Consider the following 27,558-nt stretch of genomic DNA (forward strand, 5'->3'; position numbering starts at 1 on the left):
TTGTCGCCGTGAAAGAGAAATATATATATATATATGATAAATAAGAATGATAAATAAATAAAATTAGTTTAATAACTATATCGCAAATAATGTGAATAAGAATTACTATAATTTTCATAAATATTTTTCCTCTGCAACACATTTTCTATTAGAAAAAAATTACAAAAAGTGTTTTGAAAAAATCATAAAACTGAAAAGTTTTCAAAACAGTCACGCCTAGGATTGTTTTAAAGTTGATCTCAACTTCTGATGCGAAATTAAGAAGGGTTATTTTCTTTTTTAACTTTTCTTTATTTTTTTCACGCATTTCTTTTTTTTTTCACACTTTGTTTCTTACACAAATGTGGCTTTATATTCAAAACGCTACAGTCTGAGCACCGATTAATTTAATTTAGGAATGAAGAAAATATCTTGAAATTTCTTTGGCAATACCAGTCCTGCTGAAGACCAAATTAAAATACAGACCGGAGAGGAATACAGAAAGAGGCTCCACCTTCGGTTTGAAAACGTATCTTAGTTTGAAATGATAACGACTACATCTAATGATTCTGCCATCTAGTGAGATGTATGAGACATAAAAAGAATTCTCATTTTTTTTCCTTTAGTGTCGTAAATTTGCTTTTCATGTGACTCACGCGCCATTAAAAAATTTTTAATTTTTAATTTATGAAAAACAAAGCAAAATATTAATCTTTTTTTTTCTTTTTTTTTCAAATTAGAAATAGTAAAATAAATCCTTTATGATGAAGGGAAAAAAATTTACTCTCTGTTATTAAATCTTCAAACAGAAAAAAATTTGTACTTGAATAATTTGCTGTAACATTTGATATTACTATTTATATTACATTAATATTACTATTTATTACATAAATATTTATTATGAATAATAATTATTATAAATAAATAATTGTTATAAATAAATAATTAATTATTATTAACAATTGAAGCTTCATCTGACATTCAAATAGGCTATGATATTTTTTTTTAATCTAACCGCCTTCAGCAATTATACTTTTTTTTCTTTATTCCTCTCTTAACATGCGAATAAAAGCATATTAGCAGTATATATGCTGACCGAAATCTTCAATTAGAATCAATAATAAGTATACAAAATTACCGATTTTGTTACTGGCGCTGTCTTCTAGTAATGATTATTATAATAAACTAAGAGAAAGTATTGTATAAAAAAACTAGTTTTTATTGCAAATAGCATGTAAATTTTCCTAATTTTTTTCAAGAAGACTCTGTGTTTATAGATAGAAAAGAATTTTTTTCTTATTAAGTTATTTTTTCGCTAGTTTAAAATTGTACATTAATCCTCTGTGATGACAAATCAGAAGTTACTGTTAAAATTTAAAGAGAATAATTTGCTAATTTAAATCATTGTAAAAGTGTTACAAATTTCTCTTTTCCAAAGTATTATTCGTAAAGGGTGAGGTAAAAAAAATTTTTTCATTAGAATAAAATTTTCTTTTTATTTGAAATAATAGTAAATTCTAAAATTTTTCAGAGTTTACATATCAACTTTATGCTAAACAAATCAATACTAAACAAAGTAAAGATGTAAAAAAAAAGACTTACTTCATATATATGTGTTTATGAGTAAAAATTATTTTTAGTTTAATATTAACGTAATTTGCTCCTAAAATTAAAATAATTTTAAAAATTAAGAACTTAATACAATTTGAATAATTCCATTTTTAACTTAAAAAAAAGAAATAGATATAGATAGTCAAAACTTCTAGTTTTTACATGTTTAGAAATTGATATTTTTCTTCAATTGCTTAGGACAGTTCTTTACCGAAATTAAAATATTTTAAATCAAGCATTTTTGTTAAGCTTTATTCATAATTTTTTTGTAAAAGAAATAAAATAAAAAAACTAGAATAAATTCTTTTTGTCATTTTATTAAATTAAAAATAAAACACTAGAGTTGTTTATGCGAAGTTAAAATTCCTCGTAATCGTCACTAAATTATAAACGTTATCACTAAATTGAAATGTTGAATTTAAAAAATATATATAATTTTGTTACTAAAATTTAAATTAAAAGTATATATTAAAGCATAACTTGATAAATTTGAAATAAAAAAAATTATATAAATGCAAAATAAGTGTTTCATAGTTAATTTATAACTTTATAATGCTTTAAAAGATAAAATACAAAATCTTTGAAACTTGCTTCCCAGGGCATGTTCAATGCTTCATTGCAAATGAGGCTTTAAATTTACAACGCTTCAGTTCGAATATCTCCTATTTTTATTGAGGAATTAAACAAATATCACAAAATTTCTTTGGCAACGGCAGTCCTGATGACCGATTTAAAAATCGCACTAAACGTAAACAAATTTGGCATCTGATTATACAACTTTTACTTTATTTAATTAATACTGCTGATTAATATTTTTCCGTAAGGTATTGTATCCGAAAGTTGCATCTTTCTTCTCTGATATTTTTTTCTACTTCCTCCGATTTGTTCTAAAATTTATATCTCAATTAGCAATTTTAGTTCAAAATGAGGAAGTGTTAAATGTTTTCGATATATGTTTTTTTTTCATCTTTATGTATTAAAAAAATGAATCATAATTGTTGTAGTATATAGTGCGAGTATTGTTCATGATTTAGTATCTAAAAAATTGAACTTGCCCAGGTTTATCACAGTTTTTGACATCAAAAATCCAACCGTCGTTAAGTCTGTAATTTTAAAATTTGGATAAGCTTTAAATGGTGAAAAACCTTCAACAATATTTTACATAAATCTCACTGGCTGATGAATTACTATGAGAGAAAGAGTTGAGTAACACCTGGCATTTAACTACTGCTGTTATTTTTACGAAATCACTTGACACTAGTTGCAGACTAACATCCTTCTATTTAGTGTTAAATGACGAACAGATATTAGGGAAGATTAGTTAATCAGAATAGCCAAAGAAACCATTTTCAATAATTTTTGCGACATTTTCTAAGTATAATATATAATATAAATCATAATTATAATAGTATATAATGGAAGTGTAGTGCGGCATTTAGTATCTAATAAAATGTCTCCAATGTTAAANGTTTGCCCGGGGGTGGCTACGAGTTATACCTTTCGAGTTGGTCCCTTTCTGTGATTTTTTTATTTAGTTTCTCCCTTGTCCACTGCCCAGAAGTTTCCAAAACTTGGCAACTATTCTGGCACAGATCAGGATACTCACCCTAGATTTTGATATTTGGTTTGTTGAACCACTAAATTAATGAGTTATTTGAACATTTGTATTGAATTAAAAAGTTAGCCGTTACATTATTTTTTAAGAAAAGAATAAAAGTATTTATATTCACTTTTTATAAAATGTTTTAATTAATGTAGAAAAATAATGTAGAAAAATATATAATTCTTTTAATGGCATCTTAGTAAGTATAAAAAAAAATTTTTGAAAAAAAATATGTACTTACTGCAAAAGTATTTATAATGCTAAAGAAAGATGAGCAAACATATTTATTAATGAAAATATGGTGAAATTTTGAGTTGAACACTTTTTTTTCAATGCAAACAATAAATTTTCAATATTCTTCAAAAATTCCTATCTTTTTCCCCTGTAAATTAATGTGAATATGAAAGTTTCTCATTATTTCTAGGCCTTCTGCAAATATTTGCACTAGTTGTGATTACATTTCATCTGTATCATTTTTCACTTCCGTTTCTGCAATACTTTTTTCAACCGACACTACACCACAAGTTTTAACATTTTCATCAACTGATGCATAAACATCAAAATGGGATGCTTGTGGTGTTTACTCTGAAGTATCTCACTTTCTTTTTCATTATTAATACATATTATGTTTTTCTTCTCAAAACAAAATGACATAAAAGCTTTTTTTTTTCCTAATGCCAGATAAAATTTATGAACAGTACCCACAAAAGTATTTAAGTTTCGAGAATGATCTTAACAGGTTTTATTAACATAATACGAATAGCATTTGTGATGGAACCAGTTAAACAAGGCGATATATACAAGAAAACAAACTGTGCAGGAATTGTGGATTGAGGTTTAACTGTATTACAATTTTGACTGCCTGAACCTCTTTTACCTATAACTCACTCATCCTGATTAGATTTCAATTTAAATAAATAATCCCAAGAAACTAAAGCTGTAAGACCTAAAAAAAACTGAATCTTCTACCTGATTAAAAACTTCATTTGCTTCAATGATAGGCGCCAGTTTTTAAGACTTGCTAGACATGAATGTAGCCAAACAAAAATTATCTGAAATTAAAAAAAACATAAAGTTGCCAACGGAAAATGGAAAATTTTCATTGGCAACTTAAGCAATGCAATGAGAGATATGCCTTATCAGCTTCTTTTTTTTTATCTCATATTTATTGGTCATTAAGGTTTAATGCTTATCAAATATCTAAAAAAGAATTATACATGGTAATGTAACTTTGAATGTGATATTTTTTGGCAAAATTTGATTCATGTGCTTCAGATTAAACTAATTCTGGGTGCCTTTTGAGAAATCGTCGGTTAATTTTAGAACTTTTTTGGTAAATGTGAATATCTAAATTAACAGCTAAAAAGGAAATTGCCTTACAAAAATTTTTGTAGCATAGCATTTAATTTTCCAGGTGAAAAATATGAGTAACTTCAACATTTTTGTAACTTATGGAGATCACACAAAGCTGTTCTCCTGCTCATCTAGAAGAGAATTTGGATCAAAAGTGGCACGGTTTTTTGGCTTAGATCGCTCTGAGATGCAGCTGCTTGAAGTCAGTAGAGGTTCTCGAAATCCCATAACAATAAACGATTTAAAAGACAAAATGAAGTTGGAATTAAGAAAAAATGGTATTAAATCAACTTCTGAAACTAATGGAGAAAGGTAAGGAACAAACTGCACTTAACAAGTGCATACAGTCAAACTCGCTTATAATGAGCCCGTATTTAACAAGAACCCGGATATAACTAAGAAATATACTAGGTTGGTAGAATGTTAATTCTATTGAAGCTAAGCTTTTTTTTAACGAGTAACCCCGATTTTAACGTGCAGTACTTTAGTATTTCATAAAATTTTTAACTTAAAGTCACCTTTCCAGCTTAGATAATATCTTCTACAAAATCTATATATTTTTATGTTTTTCAAGTTGAAGAATATGCTTTTTCATGCAATTATGTTTTTCGAGCAATGAGTTTTATTCAAAGAGCAATTGCACAACTAAGCGACAATAAAACAATTCAAAGCAAATAAACTCGTTTCTTTTGCACTGTTAAAGAATTTAAAGAAAAAAAAGTACAGTGTAAGTAGGACGTAGCAAATTAAGTATGTATGAACTTTTATGCTTTTTCATGAACTCGTTTTTTACGAGCTTTCTGTAATGAGCACATATAGCAGTCCCTACGTTCACGTTCGTTATGAGCTAGTTTGACTGTATTTATTTATTTTAAAATCTATTTATTTATTTTAAAATCTATTTATTTATTTTAAAATCTATTTAATTGTTAATTGACTTATATTAGCTGTCAAAATCTTTAATTTTCATTAAACTTTTATTTGCTTCCTCAGACTAAATTTCTTAATTATTACCCTTGGTAAATCCTTTTATGGTAGTAATGAGATTGTAGTAAATGAATGTGTAGCTGAGTATTCTTTTGGCCTTCCAAATGTTTTGCATCGTTTTGAGGAAATAGAATTGAGTTCCTTTTTTTTTATCTACAGTTAAATTAAGCTTTTTTTTATGATTTTTCATATATTGAGTATTAAAAACATATAAAAGTACTGATGTTTCCTGAAACATGGTAAACCAAACAGTTTTTTTTTTCTTCCACTAATTATTGCTCTACAATTTGACTTGGATAACCATAAAGGAAATTATCAGTGCTCTGTTTGACCAGCGATTGAAAGGTATGCTGTTTTTATCTTGGGTTTTTTGTTTTTATCACAAAATATACTATTTCATCATAATTTAATTCTTTTTTTTTTTCAAAAGAGATTTTATCGTGAAAATTTAGTTAAACTTGTTATCTGTAAAAATGAGTACAGAACCAGTTCTTTTTTTTCCCCCTCTGGTTTTCTTGGTTTGAACCTTTTTTTTGGAGGGGAGGGGTTAAAACAATATGTTGAATAATGTTTAAAAGCCCTTAATTAAAATGAACTACACCATTACAAAATATCTCATAGTATTTAACTATATTCCATTTACGTATTTAATTAATGTTTTCAATAATCAATTCCTTAATCAATAATGTCTTTTCAATAATCTCTTTTGTTCCTTAACTATGCTAAGATAATAATAGAAAAAAAATCTAATTACTTTAAGTACGTTTTTATATTACTTTACAACTCCACTTAACATGCAAATTTTATTATTTAAGCACTTAACATTGAAATTTTATTTTAATAATATATGCTTAAGAGTGATTTCTCCACTTGCTTATCTATAATATAAAAATGTTGTACTTCGACAAAAGTCCAAGCAAGTAATAAAGCTCTACTGCGACATAAATAAACGATTACTGCTTTCGTATTATTTATTTAATTTCACTATTGAGCGGTATACAATTTATAATAGTAGAAATCAAATTTTATGAAATGCGCATTTCTTATTTTATATAAATTGAATGAACACTAATTTTATTATGTTTAAGGGAATATATTGTTATACATTTTATATTACAATGAAACCTGTCGGGAGCGACCACTCTCCTTTCCACCGTAAAATTGTCGTTCTTAGAGGATCGTTCTTCAAAATCGTTATCGAAGGTACATGATTTTTTGCAAACAATTTTAATTTTAGTCAGTGTTATTTTCTTGGTGTGGAAAGACGGATAGATGAATTAAATTTAGCATCAGTAAAAATTATCCCAATTGATATAATTACGTGTAAAAACAAATTTACCAATTATGAACGATAAAGCAATTTTAAATAAATAAATATGTTCTTTGTTTAAATTTGCATTTAATTTTATATCCGAAAAATTACTTAGCTTTAAAAGATGGGAAGAGGTTTGTTTGTTTGAGATGCTTGTTTTTTCTAAACTGACTTTTTTTCTATTTTGTTTTTCTAATATGTTTTTTCTAATAAGGGTCAAATAAAGTAAATCATTGATAGCATCGTCATTAATGCATTCTGACTGCAACATGAGGTTGTATCATCAAAAAGAGCTTCACAGAAATATTTTGAATGCATTTTTATCTACCTATTTGTTTTAATATTTTTCCTGTTTCCTTATTTGACTTTTTCCGCATGTAGGGCAGATGTTTGGCCAGTCGATGGGAGAGGTTTTAATGGTCTCTTCTTATAGTTTTCTTCAACACAGATTGTATGAGAAAAAATTATGTGCCTCCCAAAAACCGTCGTAAATAGATTTCCTGGAGGTTTCACTGTATTAATAATTAAAAATACTTGAAAATAATGGAATGAAAAAGTACAAACGAGACATGGGTTGCATAAAAAATAGTAATAGTTTTAGAACTAAAGGTTTCATAATAAAATAAATAAAATATAACTACTTTTGTTCATTTATTTTAACATAATGGAACTGTAATTATAATTATATCGGATTTTGTAGTTGTCCTGAAATTTCTAATTTTCCTAATAAAAAAATATTTCGTCCTTATTTTTTTAGCTTTTTGTCCTAATGTTGATTTTTGTGTGGTTTCACGACATCTCATTTTCTACAAATACTAATGCAATACTTAAAATAATTGATTTGAGCTGAGTGGTGAGAGATTTGGATTTTTGATCAAATATCTCTTTGTTTTAATTAATAGTTCACTTAGAAAGTTACTTTGAAAACAAACGCTAAGATGTATATTCACTGTGTTTTCGTTTTGAAATTATGGAACTCCCACTTGAAAATATGCAATTAAAGAAGTCGTAAACTTTATTGCGAATTTTAAATAAATATTGGTAGGAAGGAATTTTAACTTATTAGTACTGATAATTTGTCTAATTCAATGATTTAATAGTATCATTGAAATTTCCTAAATATCGATCTTAAACTATTATAAGTTGCTTAGTACTCCATTAATAGAATTCTACTGGAAAAATTGTTAAAAAAATTTTTTTTATTCGGAATAAATCTCAAGGGAATTAATAATCGTATATTTTATCCTTTTTTTTTATTATTTCGCAATAAAATTTGCTTTTATTGTACTAAAGTAGAGCAAATTATACTTTTTTTGGTTTGTTTTTTTGTCCTTTTTTAGTGTTATCTGATACATGTATACTGTACCAAAGGAAATAAACGATGATAATATTATAAATGAATTCTAAATATTTTTCAGAATTATTCTTTTAATACAAAAGTATTTTGAAAATGCTACAAAAATGAATAAAACCATGATTCAACACAAATTTGCTTTTATTGTACTAAAGTAGAGCAAATTATACTTTTTTTAGTTTGTTTTTTTGTCCTTTTTTAGTGTTATCTGATACATGTATACTGTACCAAAGGAAATAAACGATGATAATATTATAAATGAATTCTAAATATTTTTCAGAATTATTCTGTTAATACAAAAGTATTTTGAAAATGCTACAAAAATGAATAAAACCATGATTCAATACAAATTTGTTTACAATGATTGTAGAAAATTTTCTAAATATAAAATGAAAAGTAAAGTATAAAAAAGCTTAGATAAGCACTTCATTTCCATTTATGCTTTTGACTGTAACAAGCGCATTGTGTCTTAAGGAAGATTAAAAAAAAGTTTCTCCTTCTTATTTTAACTTGTTCAATATTTACTTCATTTAACTAATTTTAAAAATAATCTGGAAAAAAAAATTGATTTGGTGATGCTATTTATTTTAAGCATTTTTAAAACTATTTTATTGCATCAATTTTTTTTTTTATAAATATCTTTGCAGGAAAGCTGTATTTAAACATTTGAAAATTATATGTGTATGCTTATTTAAAGAATGTAGATTTCCATTAGTAGTTAAACTTAAAAGTTGAAAATTTTTATAAGAAAGCTTAATATTTTTTCCATTTGGCTCTATTTAACCTAAAACTATTCATATAAAACTTTTAAAAAGATCACTTTATAAAAAAAATTGGCTTGATTTTTTTTAATTAAAAAAAACTATTAGGTTTAAACAAGCCAACTGTGTAGGGCAGTGATATATTTTTGTAGTTCTCTTTAAACACTTATTATATTTTCTTAATTTCTATCTCAGTTGAAAATATCTTAATATAATTTTTAAAAAAATATTAACATTGAGTGTAACTTTTTTCAATATAGCGAGACATATTTTGATCATAATCTACTGATTTGCTATTTACTTAATTATAAACCACAAATTTACACATGACCTTGATGCACACTATGAAATAAAGCTGTTGCAAGCTATAGCCATTTGAAAATCTTAATGTATATGGTTGCTGTTGAAAAATAATAAATAATCTAAACAAAATATTCTTGTAAAAATATTACTTGTCAGCTATTCTGATTATTTTGTTCAGTTTTGAGTAGTTTCATTAGTTTTATAATGGAAATAGGACTAATCTTGCCTGTGATTTTGCGAATAATTTTGACTGTCATGTAAATTTTATTGTCTTTTTAAAGGCCAGAAAGAACAAGATTTGAGTCAGTCAATATCCCTGATGTAGCTGAACAGTTAACAGATCAAGATCCAGTCAAAGTCCCTGATATAGTAGAATTAAAACGAAAGCTAACAGAAAATAGGGTGTTGTCTGGTCCAGAAAGGAAATTTCTGCTTCATGTGGTTGATGAATTTTCAGACAGGTAAGAAGGTTGCTGACTTACAATTAAAACACATTAAGTCAAGATGTTTTTTGGTTTTTCTGATCTAAAATGTTATAAAACCTTCATTATCAAGTCATTTATTCAAATTTAATTGAATGCAAATTTGTTTTTGTATTTCATAAAATTAAAAAATATTTTCTTTTTTTTTACTTCTTACAGATATCTCAAAATAAAATTGCTCAATTGTGTATTTTATTTGTAAGCCAAAAATATGCAACAATTTAGAAAGTCAATTTTATTTCCACATGGTTATGGACTCTTTTTAATATATATTTTTTTCAATTGTTACTAAGATTGTCAAATTGGTTCTTACATTAATCTAAAGCTGTGAAAAATTTTTTTTAATATTTCCATGAATTAAATATATGACACTGAGTACATCACGCAATATGTTAGCGACATTACATAAACAACAATATATTAGCACTGAGTACACACAACATTATATTAGTATATTTTATACACTGCATATATATATGTAATACAAAAATTGTAAATACTTTTGCATTAATAACAACATTAAAACTCTTTCGCTTTCATTAAATGTCTTTGGTAAAGAATAGGTGTTGAAATTCTATTTTGGGACTTCAAGGCTGAAAACATACCATTGAATCATAATTAGATTTACATTTCAAAGGAGAAGTTATTTTTAGAATCTTGTCCCTCTTTCACTTCCATATTTGGAAGCAATAAATGATTTTCTATAATGCGTAGAGTTACAATGGTATGTAGGACTGGAACCTAATTACATCATTCTCTGTTAGTATTAAATTCGAGACCGAAGGTTTTCGCATGTCTCTTGCTGAATAATGTGTTCCAATAAACAACTGCTGGAACCATCCGGAGTCTTTTCCACACAGCCTCCCTTGTGGAGTGGGGATGTGAACTGTTATAACCACCAGCCTTACTTTAAACAAACCTTTTTAGAACTTTTTATGGCTTTTACCTGCATTATTAAAGATGAATACAACAATGATAACAGGGATGTAGCCCTGTTATTATATATATATATATATATATATATCGCATTGTATTTAACGTCAATATATATATTTTATTTTTCAAAGAAATTTTAAACAATAGCTTCATTTCANATATATATGATTATTTACTAAATAATCTTAGTATAAAAACAAGTTTGACAACTATACTCTTGCAACAAAATCTTACAATAATAATCTTGGAAGAAAAGAAAAAAATAGATTTTTTTCAGCCCTGTTCTGCAGGGATTCTGATATTCCTTTGTGTTTTATTATTGACTTTTATTATTTAGTAAAGACTATAGACTTTCTTATTGTGGTGCAGCATTTTTTTCAAGTACATATTGTAATTCATAATGCTGAATGCATTTAGTAATAAATATAGATGGCATGATTTTTTAACGCTCCTCTCTTGTACTTTGTTCCCATTTTGCAATTTTAGTATTTATTTCTTTAAAGATAACTATTTAATTTTTTTCATCAATTTTTATATTTCTCCACCCTTTATCATTTTTTTATCAGTGTTGATTGTGATGTATAAATATATGTATACATTTTTGGCACAGCATTTTTGTATGTGTGTGTGCAGAAAACAAGGTTATGTAAAAAATTTAAATTTTCTTCTTTCAAGTATCTGAAATTTTCACACATTCAAAATTAGATAATTTCCTGCACATCCCAGATAGTAGAGCCTGTACTGTAAGTAAGTTTAAATGAAACTAAATGCTTACTACATTTTCGATAAAACCAAAGCTACAAAGCTATTAACCAGGTGAAGTAAAAAGAATGCTACTAAACAAACTATTTCTTATTGTACAAAATATCAGAAAATATTCAGACTTCCATCATTATCTTCATAAATATTGATCAAATTCTTATGACTTATATAAAAGCTTTGTGATCTATTAAATGCTAAGAATTCTTAAACTATTTAAATATATTAAAATCACCGAGATTAATGTTAAAAAAACACAAATTAAAATTTCAGCATAGCTTCGACAAGTCGTAAGCGAAAAAGAGGGCCCGAAGAAGCTGTAGAAAAGGTAAACAAAAAACTCCAAGCTACACCTCAGATAACTTCTACCTACACCCAAACAGGTATTTCTTTTGCTTGTTATAAACTTATTTATATTTAATATATAGTTTAAAAAATATCATTTCTATTTAAGACATACACATTTTTTATGTATATTGTGCGGAGAATAATATTTAATAGTACTAAGGTTTTATCTGGGTTATTTAAATAAATAAAAAATTATGCATGGTTCCCACGGTCCTTAAAAATCCTTAAAAACTGCTTAATTTTTATTTTGGAAAATAAGGGCCCTTAAAAGTACTTTATTTTGGTACAAGGTTTTTAAAAGTCCTTAATTTTTCTGCATCGGTATAGTTCATATGAACAATTTTTCAGTTAAATTTTTTAAAACAAAAAAAATCGTTCTTTTATCATCTAGATATAATAAAAAGCATGTTGGTCTGAAATTTATAAATCTTCTCAAACATAATTTTATTTTTATTCTATAAAAATTTTTATTAACATATTTATTGCAATGAATTTAAAAAAATATATATTAAGTTTATCTTAAGAAGAAAAAAAAGTGGAATGAATTAAGGTGCTTAGATATTAGTATGGCCTGTTTTACATGAAATAGAACTAATTTAACATGACATAGTTAAGAAACTATTCTTATGCACAACTCTAATTCGACTTTTTAGTATTCATTCCTTTAATATGTACCCTTATAAATGAAACATTTTAATTATAGAAAAGAATTTTTTTGGCGCAACTGAGTATTTAGCAAGATTGGCCCACAACTAAATATTTGATGCATGTCTAGAAGCGAAATATAAAAACTTGTAATAATTATTTCAATGTTTTCCCAAATTTCTTTATTCAGTCTTTTTTGTGAAAAAAATTGCTGTGCTTAATTTTACAATGCAATTTTAATGAAATAATTAAATATGGAATACGGATTAGTTTCATACTTGCCGTTAACCCTTAACAATCTGAAAATATTTTTTTAAAAAAGTCCTGTTAATTAATACAATTATATCAGTGCTTACATTATAATAAAATTGTCTTTTATTATTTTTTTTATTCATTGACTTTTTTTTTAGAGAAAGGTAAATAATTGGTACTGGTGGTATATGGATATTCGATGATAAACAATCATACTATTTTTTAAGGTCCTTAATTTTTCAGAAAAGCCCTTAATTTTTTCAACAAAAAAAAGTCCTTAAAAGTGCTTAATTTTTGCTTTGTTGAAAGAGTGGGAACCCTATTATGGCAATAATCAAGATATAAATTTTTCTTAGATTGTAAAGATAGTTTTTTTTTTTTAACTTTTACTAATTAAAGCTCTGGTTCAATATGCTTATATGTTTTATTTAATATTATTTGACATGAAAATTATTTATCATTTAACACAATTATTTAACTTTTTTTTTCAAGAATATTTTAGTATTAGTTTTTCTTTCTATCTTTGTCTTCCGACAGTCTCTAATTTTAGATATTTATTTATCATTAAATTATTTGCCTCTCGTGGCAGTCAAAATAGTTTTAAAATCCATTTAAAACATAATCAGTTGCTTAAACATAAAAATCTGCTTTATATATTTCGGAAAAATCTATGTTTTCTCTTAGGTTGCTAGCAAACCACGCAGATTTGAATGTGTAGTTTTTATATCATTATTTTTCTGTTATTTACTGCAAAAATAAATATGTATTAGGATGTAACTAAAGTTTTCTGCCAAAAAAAGTTCTTATTAAAATTAGAAAAAACATGAGAGCAGTACCTTTAGTGCAAGTTGTAATCCGCTCCCAAGTTTATAATTTTCTGCCAACATTTTGGTAGTTTTCCCAGGCTTTAAGCCCATGAACTTGGTGGCTGCAAATCAAAGAATAGATCAACCTCATTTTTCAAATCCTGTTTTGAGTCGAAGATAGCAGAAGCAAGATACTGTGAAAAAAAGTAGAAGTACAAAGAAGCGCTGATGGGGTATAAGGGTATAACAAAAGATCCTGTTCGAGTTTAAATGCAAGCATAAAGCAGCGTCAACATGAACTATCTTCTTGCTGTATACCTAACTGTCAGTGATTTTACCTTTTCTCAGATACTATTTTATTTGCGTCGTCGGTGAACAGCCTTCAACTCCATAGCCTTGTAATTTTAACCTCAATCCAGAAGACAAGGGAACTCCTGGATCAAGTATTCAGAAAAATTTGCCTTCATTGAGGGTTTTTTTTTTATGAAACTAACCTGCGTTTGTGTTACATAGAGAGGTAAACCTCCCACGGTTAGCCTAGCGGCAAGGGGGGCTCTACTCATGATCCGTCTACCACTGAGGATATTTTACGCCAGGGCTGTGGTCAGTAAAGAATTCGAATCGATCTGCCATCAATGGCATTCAAACCTGAGTCACCTCATTACAGATACTATTTGTCGATAATATCTTGGCAATCCCATGATCTTGGTGGAGCAGTATCTTCTAGCGCCAGAACTCAGCTTTGACGTTCTGCCTTGATAGCAACGTCAACATGGACTAGCATCTTGTTGTATACCTTACTGTCAATGACTTTACATTTTCACAAATGCTATTAGTGAGTAATATCTTAGCAATACCACTATATACAAAGATCTTTGATTTTATCGTTGGTCAAATTGTGCTTTACGACTTTGCAGCTGTGTTAAGCAAGCAAAGACCAACCATTTTCCAGCTTGTGTTGAAGTTAATCCAGTTTTCATCACTAGTTGCATCTGGTCCAGAATGCTGTCCTTGTGTTGATATTACAGTAGATTAATACAGTCTGGACCCAACTGTTCTTACCTGCTTGTGTTTGCTCATGTCTCGCACAATGAGTGAACTTGTATGTCGAGTTTGTGTGATGTGGAGTGCAATTAATGGATATGGCACTAACATCTTACTCCTTAGCTTGCTCTCGGGTTGTTAAATGTGGATTTTCTTCCCCAAGTTCTTTGTGTTACATAGAGAGAGAGTTACATTGTGGCCGGAAACTTAAGTTACATCCTGATATATTTTGTAGCAATATTAAATTTGGATATTTTACCACTAGAAAGGGCATTTCTTTATTAGTTTATTTGCTGTTTTTTTAAGGGTATATATTTAAAAATAATATTACTTAGACCAGCAGTTTCTAAATGGTGTTCCGCAGATCCCTGGAGTTACGTGGAAGGACGACAGGGGTTCCTAGAGCTAGGAATTTTTTTAAACTATTTATGATTTTCAAAACCTGTATTTAAATTTATATCTAATTAATAATCTATTATTTATTTAATATTTCCTTTATTTTTATAATTTCCATTATTTACAATATTATTTAATGGAAATGCTAGCAAAGAAACAAATATCAGAACAATGTTCTTCTAATAACAATATAGTGAATGAATTATGGAAAGGATATGCATTTAGGAAAAATTCTGTTAGTGTTTTGCATTGAATATAAATAACCACATTCAACAATGAAGAAGTATATATTTTTTTTTATAAACATTCTCTGCAGTTATTTCCTTCCTTTTTCCATTTTTATTATAATTCAAACCTTATTTCAGTTCGTTTTCAGTTTATGCATGCATTAAAATCAAATTAAGGGCTGTGAATTTAATCAATTTGAAGACAAATATTGATGAAACGATATGATGAAAGAAATGTCATTCATTCACTAAATATTTTTAAAATAATATAAAAAAATTTAGATCAGTTCTATACGCATTCTAAATTTTTAAATGCTCTACTGCTTCCTGATCTTAATATTTTTTTTTTTATTTTTAGATCAGGGGATATTCAATAACCCACCTGAACCATCAACTAGTAAAGACTTGATTACCGAAAGTAAGCGTTTAGCACGTTCAGAAAAAAAAGATGCCGTAAAAGTTCGTTCATTGATGGATAAAACATTTGAGGAAAGGAGGCATTTCATTCTACTTAAAAATCCTATTCTACACCTGGTCAAAGAAAAATATCCCTTATTGTTTTCAACAGACGAGGTAAAGTTTGATTTTTTTTTCCTTCATTTTTGTGAAGAGTGTTTCTCGGAGATTCTAGTTGTGAAGAATATTATTAAATTATTAAGTTAATTTAAACTTTGCCTTAACTTTTTCAACTCTTGACCAAATTTAAAACGATTTTAAAATTTTGAATGTAAGCCACCTCTTTTGTGTTCAATATTTTGTCCTTTCATCTTTTAAATACTGAAAGAAAAAGGAAAATTTTTAAATAACCATGCTTAGTATTTTTTTTTTAATTCTGTTTTACTAATAATATAGAATACAAATTCTAAATTTTCTTTTGCCCCTCATGATATAACATAAGTTAGTAATATGAGTTGTGCATTTTGTGAACATGTTTGCTTTTTTCTCTAAAATTTAATTTAGTAGAGCTGTAAGCTAGTAAACGTCACTGGCATTCTCTTTTAAGTACAAACTTAAAAAATAAAATCGTTTTTTAAAATGCATGAGGTTAAACCTACGAGGGAAATTTTTTTTTTTTAACCTGTCTCTTCCAAATGTGCTAATTGAAATTTTTGATTGAATTTTGAACGGAACTAAAGTAGCCCCTTGAACCTGCTGTCTAAATTTCAGGACACTAGCTCAAGCATTTCTGGGGGTTATGAGAGAGACACTCAGACAGAAATACAAACTCTTTATATTATTGATGAAATGGGTTGAAAATATATTAAAATGTGTTTTTGTTATAAGTAAAATACATTAGATTGTGTATAAAGCTCAATAGTTGAACATTTAAGGGGCCGTTCAAAAAGTACGTACACAAAAATGGAGAAATTTTAAACCCCTCCTCCCCCCTTCGTACATTACCGTACATAAGGTCTTNTCCCCCCCCCCCCCCTTAGAGTACCTACATTTTATTAGTCTACCCCCCTTTTTGATAAAAGTTAAAATAATTATGTTTTTAATGAAATTAAATATTTATTTAAAATAATTTATTCATTTAAATTGTTTAAACAATAACACCCAACGGGGAAATACCACCAATCAGGGAAAGTTTGGTGTTTGCAATTTTTTATTTTGGGAGACAACTTTTTTTGAGAACTCATTCTAACTAGTGGTCGCCGTGTGAAAAAAAATGCAAAAGCAAACATATGTAGAATACATGTGTAGGAAAAAGTCAAATTTAAATTTGGTGTATTCTTATAATGTACGTACTTTGAATAATACCTGCCCCCCTCCCCATCGTACAAAACCGTACAAAATAGTAAATCCCCTCCCCCCTTTCGTGATGTACATACTTTTTGAACGGTCCCTAAACTCAGATTAAAATTTAATACTTATCCTGCTCATTTCCATTCTTTTTGTTTTTATACACAATGTATTAATAAAAAATGAATGAATTTAATAAAAAATTAAATTATAGAAATATTTATAAATCTTCATCTTAATTTTAGGTTATCAATGAACTCAATCGTATCTTTTACGATAAGAAAGCTGAAGAATTTTTGTCAAACATTAAAAAGTACAGCACAACGATAATAAATCTTGTAGAGGAAAATCATCCTTTNCATTTTTGTCATATCTTAAACTTAGCCTTGACTTTTTCAACTATTGACCAAATTTTATAATTTTACATGCAAGCCACCTCTTTTGTATTCAATATTTTGCCCTTTCATCTTTTAAATACTGAAAGAAAAAGGAAAATTTTTAAATAATCATATTAGTATTTTTTAATTAATTCTGAAATACTAATAATACAGAATACAAATTCTAAATTTTCTTTTGCCCCTCATGATATAACATAAGTTAGTAATTTGAGTTGTGTGCATTTTGTGAACATGTTTTCCTTTTCTCTAAAATCTAATTTAGTAGAGCTGTAATCTAGTAAACGTCACTGGCATTCTCTTTTAAGTGCAAATTTAAAAAATAAAATCGTTTTTTAAAATGCATCAGGTTAAACCTACAATGAATTTTTTTTTTTTTTAACGTGTCTCTTCCAAATGTACTAATTGAAATTTTGCCCCTTGAACCTGCTGTCTAAATTTCAGGACACTAGCTCAAGCATTTCCGGGGCTTATAAGAGAGACACTCAGATTGAAATACAAACTCTTTATATTATTATTGATGAAATGGGTTGAAAATATATTAAGATATATTTTTGTTGCAAAATACAGTAGATTGTGTATAAAGCTCAATCGTTGAACATTTTAACTCAGATTAAAATTTAATACTTATCCTGCTCATTTCCATTCTTTTTGTTTTTATACACAATGTATTAATAAAAAAATGAATGAATTTAATAAAAAATTAAATTATAGAAATATTTATAAATCTTCATCTTAATTTTAGGTTATCAATGAACTCAATCGTATCTTTTACGATAAGAAAGCTGAAGAATTTTTGTCTAACATTAAAAAGTACAGCACAACGATAATAAATCTTGTCGAGGAAAATCATCCTTTAGCAAAAACTATTAAGGAGGCAAATGATAAAGCAAGTACAGTTAGTCAAAAGAGTTGTAAGTATTTCCCATTTTATTTTGACAACACAGAAGCATGATTTAAATCACTCGATGAAAGTGAATCACTCAAGCAGCAACCAGTTGTTATCCATGGGGTAGAGATTAATGCTCCCCAATTATAATTTAATTCATTTTTTAATCTTTATGTGTTTAAAAGATCTCCTCATAAATGTGATTCTTTCTTTTGTTAATTGGCAGCGACCCGCTAATATGATTCTTTTAGTTTGGCGATTTTTGTCATTTTGAATATTCAAGACTGCACGGAATCTGCCAAATTTATCCTATAAATTCAAAATCTAATTTTTTTCTTCCAAATTAGTAATATTTCGTAAATTTTTGAGGCGATGAATGTATTTCTCGTCTGTTGGTAGCAGATGTAGTGGAAGCGGATTGTTTTTCCACTTCGCCACTTTAACTTCGATAAGAGCATTAAGAATCACCCCTATCCCTCTCTCTTCCTACTACACTGTAAAAGTTCACCCTCTTGACTGCAGGTGTGACATAAATAATATAACTGGACTGGGTTCCTATAAAGTACCCAAATTTCACTATTTTTAAGAAAAATGATAATTCTTTAAAAAATTATATTGTTCTTTTTCCATAAAAAAAACACAAATTCCTTAATACCCTCGATGGGTAAAAACATAAGGCAACTTATAAAAAACAGGATTTGTGTTTTATGAATCACAATGTTGGTAGTTTCCACACAATATAAAAAATCAAATCCCGATTCATATTTCCTCAGTTTGAAAATTACTCATCATTTCAATCATCATCAATTCAACTGATTTCAAAATCAATCTTCATGATTCATATTTATGCGGTTTAAAAATCACACATTAAAATTTTTATTTACGCTATTTAAAAATCTAAATTCCAAATTTGTATTGACATTTTCTTAAAATTCAATTTAATGATTCAGCTTCACACGATTTTAATGCCAAACATTAATTATCATATTTAGGAGATTTAAAAAATAATATTCATATTTGATAGATGAGTATGACCCTTCTTTCCCTGACAGCAATCAATAAATAAATAGGCTGATTCATGCAGCGACTGAACTCAGAAAACTGAATTAAATTACAAATGATTAGATGAAAAAGTTAACGTAGTTAGAACTGCACATAACCGAGTCCCGATTTCCCAGAAGAATCTTACATGATAGTAGTTTTTCAATCAACGGGAGTGAGCATTAAGTTTAAGTCATGACTTTTTAAACATCAAAATTCAGCATCATTGATTAGTTGCTAGCTACTGAGCATTTTGCATCAAATATTTTAAAAGTAGGTGAAGAGTTGAGTAGTAACTGGCTTCTCCTGCGAAGAAAACATTGTCTCACTGGTGTGGTTTGTTACCAGTCACGATGAGCCCTGGCGTCAAACTTTTAGAATGTCATTTTATGGCTTAACTAGAGGTAAACAACAGGCATAGATTCCACTGATTTGACACGATTATCAATCATATTTCTAACAGTATTCACATAACTTAACTAAATATGATGGTTCAAATTCATGTTATTTAAAAATCACACATCAATTCGTATTCACCCAATTTTAAAATCATTCATTGCAATTCGTAGTTACGCAATTTAATTTGTAGAGTGTGCAAAACTAATTCTTTCCACAGAAGGCAAAGGTAGAATAAGTTTTGCATTCTGCTTATAATTCATAGCATTCTTGTTACATTTAAACTCTATGTTTTCCAAAAATATATAAAAAGTAATAATTTTCAAATCTTTTATAACTTTCCAATAAATATTTTTATTTTTTTACAATTTTTTTAATTTTCAAGAATTGTCCAAATCTGTGGGAGCAAAGTAAATATATATTGCTGATACTTTATAATTGTGTACACCATAGTTTATTTTTTTTATCTCACTATGCGTTGTATGGTTATAGGATGTAACATATAACCTAATAAATGGGTATAAATAAATTTAAAGAAAATTTTCAGCCACTTTTGTATTTGACCAATCATATGTGTTAAATAAATATCAGTCTACATCAGTTGTTCCTAACTGCTTGTTGCCCACCTCCCCCCTCTAAATGTTGACTGACATTTCACACCCCCTTTTTTTATTGAATAAAAAACCTTACATTGTTGCTATTGTATGCTAAGTTATACCTGATTTTAATCTAAAGTAAATGTAAATAATGAAGCATTTTTATCCAGTCTCTTCAGAAAGTTCAAAAAAAAATATTGTATTTCTTTCCCTTTTTTATAAGAAAAAAAGATGCAATGTTAGGAAGCGAAATAATTGAAACAGGAGTAAATTTTTTAAATTTATTTTTTAATGTAATCTAGAAAAATTGAAAACATCAACAACTAAAAAGTGAGAAAAAAAAACTTAAAATTTGAAATCTCAATTGTTTATTTTTACCTATGCAGTGACTGACTTGTGCTTGGTGGATTTCATTCAAAACAAGAATATCAGGCTTTTTGTTAGTCAGATTTGAACATGGGTCTCCTTTGAAGCAAATGTACATTCAACTTCTTTGTTTTGTGAGAAGCTGGATGACCGAACTAAATCTTCTTCTACTAAATATGTTGATGGAACCCAGATGAGGAGCCATTCCTTGGCTTTTTTTCATTATCATTAATTACAAATATTTTTCTTTTGAATACTCATTGCCCATCTGAGTATTCTCACTTCTCTGAGGAGCATTATCGCACCCTGGTTGGGAAACACCGATCTACATGCTTCAATCACATCTAGAAATAGGCTCTTTAATTTAACCCTTCTTTAGTTGATTCAGCTCTTGCTACAACTTACTTGAGCCAAACGCCCCTTTTCTAATCTTTACCGAGAATTTGTTACTTAATTGTTTTTTTTTCTCACCCATATGTTTGTTGTTTGTTGCCTTAATTCAAATAAACCAGTCCATGGTAGTTTAAACCAGTAACCCATTTCACCTCTAGGTCAAACTTTTAATTTCATATCTTGGCTGTGTTACAGAACAGCATGTAGAGTACAGTGAGTCAAATAAAGAAAAATTATCTCTAAATGACTTTTGTTCTGATAATCCGATTTTTATGTATTCATTACCATTTTTAGTAGTTGTAAAAATTAGATTAAGTTATAGAATCTGATAGAAAAACTATTTTCTCTGAATAGACATACCCTTTATTTATTTTATTTTTTTATATCACAGATTTGGATTTTTAACTCTGCAAAATATGGAATGCAGAAATTATCTGTGAGAAAAGTAATCTCAATAGGTTCATTCAGACAATGGGCCAAATGCTTGGGATTCCTTAAAGTTAATTTACTTTGTTTGCATTTTTGTCATATCTCTAAAATCAATTAACCCATTTTAGGTCATGCATAAAAATGTATTATTTTCATTGAAATATGCTTAAATTTTCATGAAAACTTAAAAAAGGTTTTGTGCATGAAAAATAATACTTTATTTAAGAAATAAAATGGTGCATATGTGCACTATTGACATAATAAATGAACAATTTATTTAGTTAATCTCTCCTTTTTTTTGTGACATTCATTTTATTTTATTTACAGAACTTAAACTATAATCCCTCATAAAAAATATAAANTTTTTTTTTTTTTTTTTTTTTTTTTTTTTTTTTTTTTTTTTTTTTTTTGTTTGTTTGTTGAAAAAGTTGAATTTGTCAATAACTGTTTCAAGTTAAAAAACTAGCATTGTTTAAAAAAATTTCAAACAAAAGTATTTACTCTAATTGAATTACTAATATTTTATTGATATCTTCAGAACTCTTAAAATAGTAGAAAAGTAAAATTAATGAAAAATAAGCATCATAGTGTTAAAAAATATGTTTATTGAAAAGTATGTTTACGCACATTTGGCTGAAAACGGGTAAAGCATTACAAAATTTCTTTAATGCAAAGATAGTTTCTTTTAAAATGTAATTTTTAATAATTATTTTTTATTTTATTTAAAAATACTTGAGAAATTTTGGATTGTGAGACAAAATTTTAAATTAAATAATTTTAACTGACAATATACAAAATTTTAACAAATTGGTCAATAATTTTCAAAAAAGGAAATTTTTTTCAATTCTTATGGTTTAAAAACTTAGTCTGGTTTTATCAGAATATGTTAATCTAATTGAGTATTTCATACTTTTCAAAAAAATGGTAGACTAAATTAATGTTTTACACATGTTGTTGCCCATTTTTTACACAATTGATATTATATAAATATTCTGAAATGTCATGAGGAAAAAAACAAGTATTTATGATGGTACTTTCTGATTGCAGATGCACGACAAGTAGGATCTTTACTTGCAATTTCTAATGTTGTGAGAGAGCGACGAACTTTTCTGCATACTGAGGACGAAGTAAAATATTTCATTGACTTATAATTTATTTTATTTTATTGCTATTGTTTATTTATTTATTTTTTTCGGCAAAGAACTTGTATTCATAAATTTGAACTATTTCTCAAAAATTAGGAATTAAGCTTTTATGTTTTAACAATTGTTTTTTTTGTTGACAAAAGTGGTATTAATACCCATGCAAAAGCTTTGCTAGCAATACTTAGATGAGAAAGTTAAAAATTACTCTTTTTTTTTCTAATTTCAACAATTTCAAAATTTTTTACTTCACAAATCTGAGAAACATCTTTTTAAAACAATATGCATAGTGTGCAAATATTTTTGTTCATATTTATCAAGTAATTTTTGCCAATAAGTTTTTAATTTGCGAATAAATCCAATATTTTTACAATTACCGTTAATATTTTTAATAAAGTTTTGAAAATCTTTTAATTGCTATAGTTAGTATGAATTTTCTGTAGATACAGATGGTACTAATCATAATGTTCATAATCTTTTAAAATATCTAAAAGTTTCAACATAAATAAGAATTTCCATAAAAAGCTGCGTATTGATTCAAAACATTTTTTTTTTCTTACTTTCCATAAAAGTGTTTTTCTGAATATGAATACATAGGCCAAGCTTTAAATGTAGATAAGGTGCATCATTAGGATTGAGAATTGCAAAACATTTAATATGTATATTACTGATTGTAACTAACGATAAGTGTCAAAATTGCTTTGATATCACAAAAATGCACGTTTCAACTATATTTAAGGACTTGGTGATATATTTGGTTGCCAAATCATTAAATTACATTGAAACAGGTTTTTTTTGTTCTTTTTATTTTAAATACAGTTTTTGAGATTAATCATTAGCAAATATAAAATCAAAATGAATAAAAATACCAGTTCTAATGCAGACAAATATCCATTTTATTTTATATTCAGCAATAAAGAACCCATTCATAGGTATGCAACTATCAATGTTCATCTCTGTAATCTTGTAATTTTGAACTAAATTCAGAATAACAGAATACCTGGATTAAGCATTGAGACGAAATAGCCTTTGCCGAAGACATTATACTGGAACTAACCCACATTTGTGTTACATGGAAATGAAAATCATGAAAACCTCCCACGGTTAGCCCTGCATCTCATTTATATTTCCAATCGTGGTTCGCTTAGAAATTCTCAGCTCTCGTGGTGCCCCTACCTGCCCTTAAATTTAGTCTCATGAATTCAGGGACACCCTGTGTTTATTATGTACACCCTGTCTATTCAAGGACACCCTGTGTACACACGCATAATAATGTATATATATTTTTTTTACATTTCGATTATGTTTCCTAATTTTATGCTTACATATTTGTATTTTACAGCCTTGTGAAAAAAATAACTACCCTCGCATTGAAGCTCCCTGTGAAGTGTCTGAAATATTTGAAGACGTAATTACTTACAAAATTATTGTTGAAGGACTCATACTTTGTGAGGCTTCTAACTTTCCTGAGGCAATTCTCTGTTTACTCTCTTCCTATTTCATCTTTAACATTTCATATCCTGAACAATCATTTAACACATTTGTGCTCATGGAAAAAATATTTTTGGATGCAAATGATACTGACGTGAACGATGTTGATGAAGATACAAATCAATTCATCAGGTATATTAAACTGAAAACGAATCAAAAGAGTTAGGTGTTTTTTATGAGGATAACGAATCACTTTTTTTTTTATTTGTCTCTTCCATTGTGCCATTGTTATGTCATTATCTCAGGCATCATAAACATTTCTTATTTTTAATCAGATTATTTGAATAGTTTTACATTGTCCAAATATTTAATTGAGTGTTGTATTGTGTTTCCCCTCTTAAAGTTTTAAAATTAAACTTTTGATTGTAATACAAATATAAAAGAGAAACTGTTTTTTTTTTTTTTTTTTTTTTTTTTTTTTTTTTATTTAACTGATTCTTTTCTATTGTACCAAAAACAAATCACTATAGTTATTTATGGGGGAAATGTATAACTTTTTTATTTGATACTACCAAATAAAAAAGTTATACATTCGAGTAGTATTATGCGTAAAGTATCCTTCATAAAAAATAGATTTTCTATATTATTTCATACACCATAAACATTACTTATTTTTAATGAGATTATTTGAATAAGTCTTAAAGTAGAATTTTCTTCTAACTCCAATTAATTCCTTCTTTGAGAAAGTTAACTGCATATTGATAATTGTAACCTTCATTTATTGTTTAAAAAAAATTAAACTTGCTCATTATCAAGTGTATTATTTTCAATTTTAATTTTATTATTTAAAATCATATCTGTTTTGATTGAAGGATATTTCTACAGACTACCGCTTCATAAAATCCATAGTTGAGGCTGAATATTTGATAACATATTTTAGTACAGCTGTCTATTTCCTAATTTTTGCTCTGTTGTCTTGCTTGATTTTTGTTAACTTGCTTCTCATTTTCCATAATCAGCTATTTCTATGCATTTATTGAGTGAATGGAAATTTCAATTTGAAATCAGTCTGTTGTGTTTTTTCATTCATTTTTTCATTCAGAAATATTTTTCCTAAGTACAAAACTATGTAATTAATGTAATAAATATTTGTGCGTGTGAGATGCATTATGAACTGTAAGCTATGTTTGCACAAACTTTTTCTGATAGCAGACCACAGAAACTATAAAAAAAGTGCAATGTTGATTGCCAACATGAGTAACGTATAACTGTACTTGTAAAATAGCCATAAATAAAACTTGTAAAAAGAAATTGTTTTCATAAAAGTTCAAAGTTGCATTGAGTGAATAAATAAATAAAAACCCAGGATGACAAGTTAAAAAAAAAATTAATTAAAACAAATTAATTTTCTTTTTTCCAAGGTGGAAAAAAAATTGCTTATTTTTTTCTTTTCAGTCATGTGATTCTTTCTCTAATTCATGAAATTATTCATATCTCGAGACAGTTGATTTGTGGACTTCTGTAAATCAATAATTCTTATTCTGACTATGTCGGCATTCCGATGATCTAAAATTTAAGTTTTGTTACTCAGACAGAATCTCGTTAGCGAGACATCTATTCCTCTTTTCATTCTCCTGAGATCTTATTCACAAGCTATGACTTTTTTTTACGCAAATTTGTTATAGGAAAACGCAATTGCTGAGCAAACTACTGAGGCAAACTCAAAAGTATAAAATTGATTATCTAAGAAGTAATTGTGAATATCCAAATATCTTTCACTAGAAAAAAAGGGTGTTTTTTCTCTTTTTTTTTCTAAACTTTTATTTTAGTAAGTAGCAATTTTATTGAAAATTCCGTCTCTCAACTACATAATTATTTAATAAATTTGTGTCAAGGAAATTGTGAACCTCTATTTTCTGTAATCACCCAATATGATGGTAAATCCGTGTTCGATTTTTTTTTCCTTGTGCGGTTAATGCAATTAATTTTCTCACATTTTGTTAAAAAATTCTAATATTGTTACGGCATACAAAATTTAAATCTCGCAGTTGAGTAATCACTTTTTGATGTGTACAATTCGTGTCGAGACGCTAAGTGCTAAGTTTCCATCGTTATTGCTACAAATTTTCTCAATATATTTTTAAAACTCCTCAATTTTTTATGCATTATTATTGCACTCAAAATTTCATTTGTGTATTTATTAGTCACTTTTTCGTCAACATTTTATTAGTTATTGCTCATATCCACATGGTTATTCCGATATTTTCATACTAAAATATAAAGAAACTGGAAATTGTAATTGCAAAATTCAATGAATGCTTTTTTTCGCAGTTATCATTCTTGTTATAATCCTGATATTATGATAGGTGAAATTCAATTCACTATTTGATTTGGTAATTATATTGTTCAGTCAATTTTTTGGTAATTAACCCCTGGTTTTTTAAATACTCTGTATTTCTAATATGATATTATTTATTGCATCACAGGAATCTTGAAAGGTACGGTTAATTAACATCTTTCTTCTTTTATCATTTATTGATGTGAATTTCAGGACCTTTAATTTTCTTTTTAAACGCCATGACTACTCCCAAACCTCGAAATTTGTAAAATATGTTATTTTTTTCAATATATTTTTTTTTAATTCTTTGCTGTGTTTATGAGGGGAAAAAATTTATTCGATAAAAAAATAATTATTTTTTAAATTTTATAAATGTTACTTTTGTGCATAAAAATTACATCTCTCTTTTTTTTATCTTTCGTACAAAAAGAAAAAAAATACACATTTTAAAAAAAGAATTCAGATAATTTCTCCCAACAATCACATGACAGATTTTTAAGTAGCTTATATATTTTTAACATCTAAACTTGTTCCGGGACTAAGGTACACACTTAAGGGGCCAGTTTCAGCCTGTGAACCATAGATTGTGCAACCGTCTTATAAACAATAATCCTTTTGATAGCATAAAGGCATATTTGTACTTTACTGAACTTATTTCATGTTCTGTTCATAATTTTTTCATAATGTTATGTTTATCATGTTCATCATGTTTATTCATAATTTTTTCTTGTTAAAGACTATTATAATTATGTATTTTAAGCTAATACAATTTTGTTAAATTGTAATTGTTGCTTATTTGCTCAAATAAAACTTATATTAAGTTGTAGTTTTTAAATTGTGTGCATCACAACACATTAATAATTATATAAGTTTCAAATATTTTCTCTTTGACAAAATTGAAATGTTTTTTAGTTTTGAATTTCATATGTTGCAACCAATGTGGAATTTCATCCTTGTATAAATTTCTATACAAGAATAAAATATCCATTTTTTCTTCCAATTTTGGAATTATATTTGTTATTAATTCTGTCATAGTTGTTTTATACTGTGCAATTTTTATCTCTTATTATTGTTCCAATATTATATAAGTATTGTATTTTTATCATTCTAAAAAATTGCATGTGTTGTGTTAATGAGTAAGTCTCATTTTACTTTTTGTTACATTTGTATCATCTTATTTGTATGTACAGTACAGTAAAAAATAAACAGCTACCAAAATAAAATTTGATCTAATGATCGGA

At 27.2% G+C, this 27,558-nt stretch overlaps 1 protein-coding gene across 2 annotated transcripts; it reads left to right on the forward strand.

Moving 5' to 3' along the window:
- Window positions 1–2,213: 2,213 nt before the first annotated feature.
- LOC107443655 (uncharacterized) lies at window positions 2,214–27,558 on the forward strand. 2 transcript variants are annotated; one of them, XM_021147467.3, is made up of 9 exons: window positions 2,291–2,414; window positions 4,469–4,526; window positions 4,608–4,858; window positions 9,545–9,724; window positions 11,714–11,823; window positions 15,517–15,731; window positions 18,042–18,210; window positions 22,454–22,533; window positions 23,891–27,558. In XM_021147467.3, the coding sequence occupies exons 3-9, from the start codon at window positions 4,617–4,619 to the stop codon at window positions 24,203–24,205; spliced, it is 1,311 nt and encodes a 436-aa protein (XP_021003126.2). In that variant the 5' UTR covers window positions 2,291–2,414; window positions 4,469–4,526; window positions 4,608–4,616; the 3' UTR covers window positions 24,206–27,558. The 2 variants fall into 2 exon arrangements, with proteins under 2 accessions (XP_021003125.2, XP_021003126.2); XM_021147466.3 differs by lacking the exon at window positions 4,469–4,526 and having other exon boundaries at window positions 2,214–2,414.

Source organism: Parasteatoda tepidariorum, chromosome 4 (assembly GCF_043381705.1).
Source record: "Parasteatoda tepidariorum isolate YZ-2023 chromosome 4, CAS_Ptep_4.0, whole genome shotgun sequence".
Taxonomy (NCBI): Eukaryota; Metazoa; Arthropoda; class Arachnida; order Araneae; family Theridiidae; genus Parasteatoda; species Parasteatoda tepidariorum.

Coding starts and splice junctions, on each gene's coding strand:
- LOC107443655 (XM_021147466.3), top strand. CDS start 4,617: ATGAGTAACTTCAACATTTTTGTAACTTATGGAGATCACACAAAGCTG. Junction 11,824..15,516: donor TTCTACCTACACCCAAACAG/GTATTTCTTTTG, acceptor TTTTATTTTTAG/ATCAGGGGATATTCAATAAC. Junction 22,534..23,890: donor TTCTGCATACTGAGGACGAA/GTAAAATATTTC, acceptor TGTATTTTACAG/CCTTGTGAAAAAAATAACTA.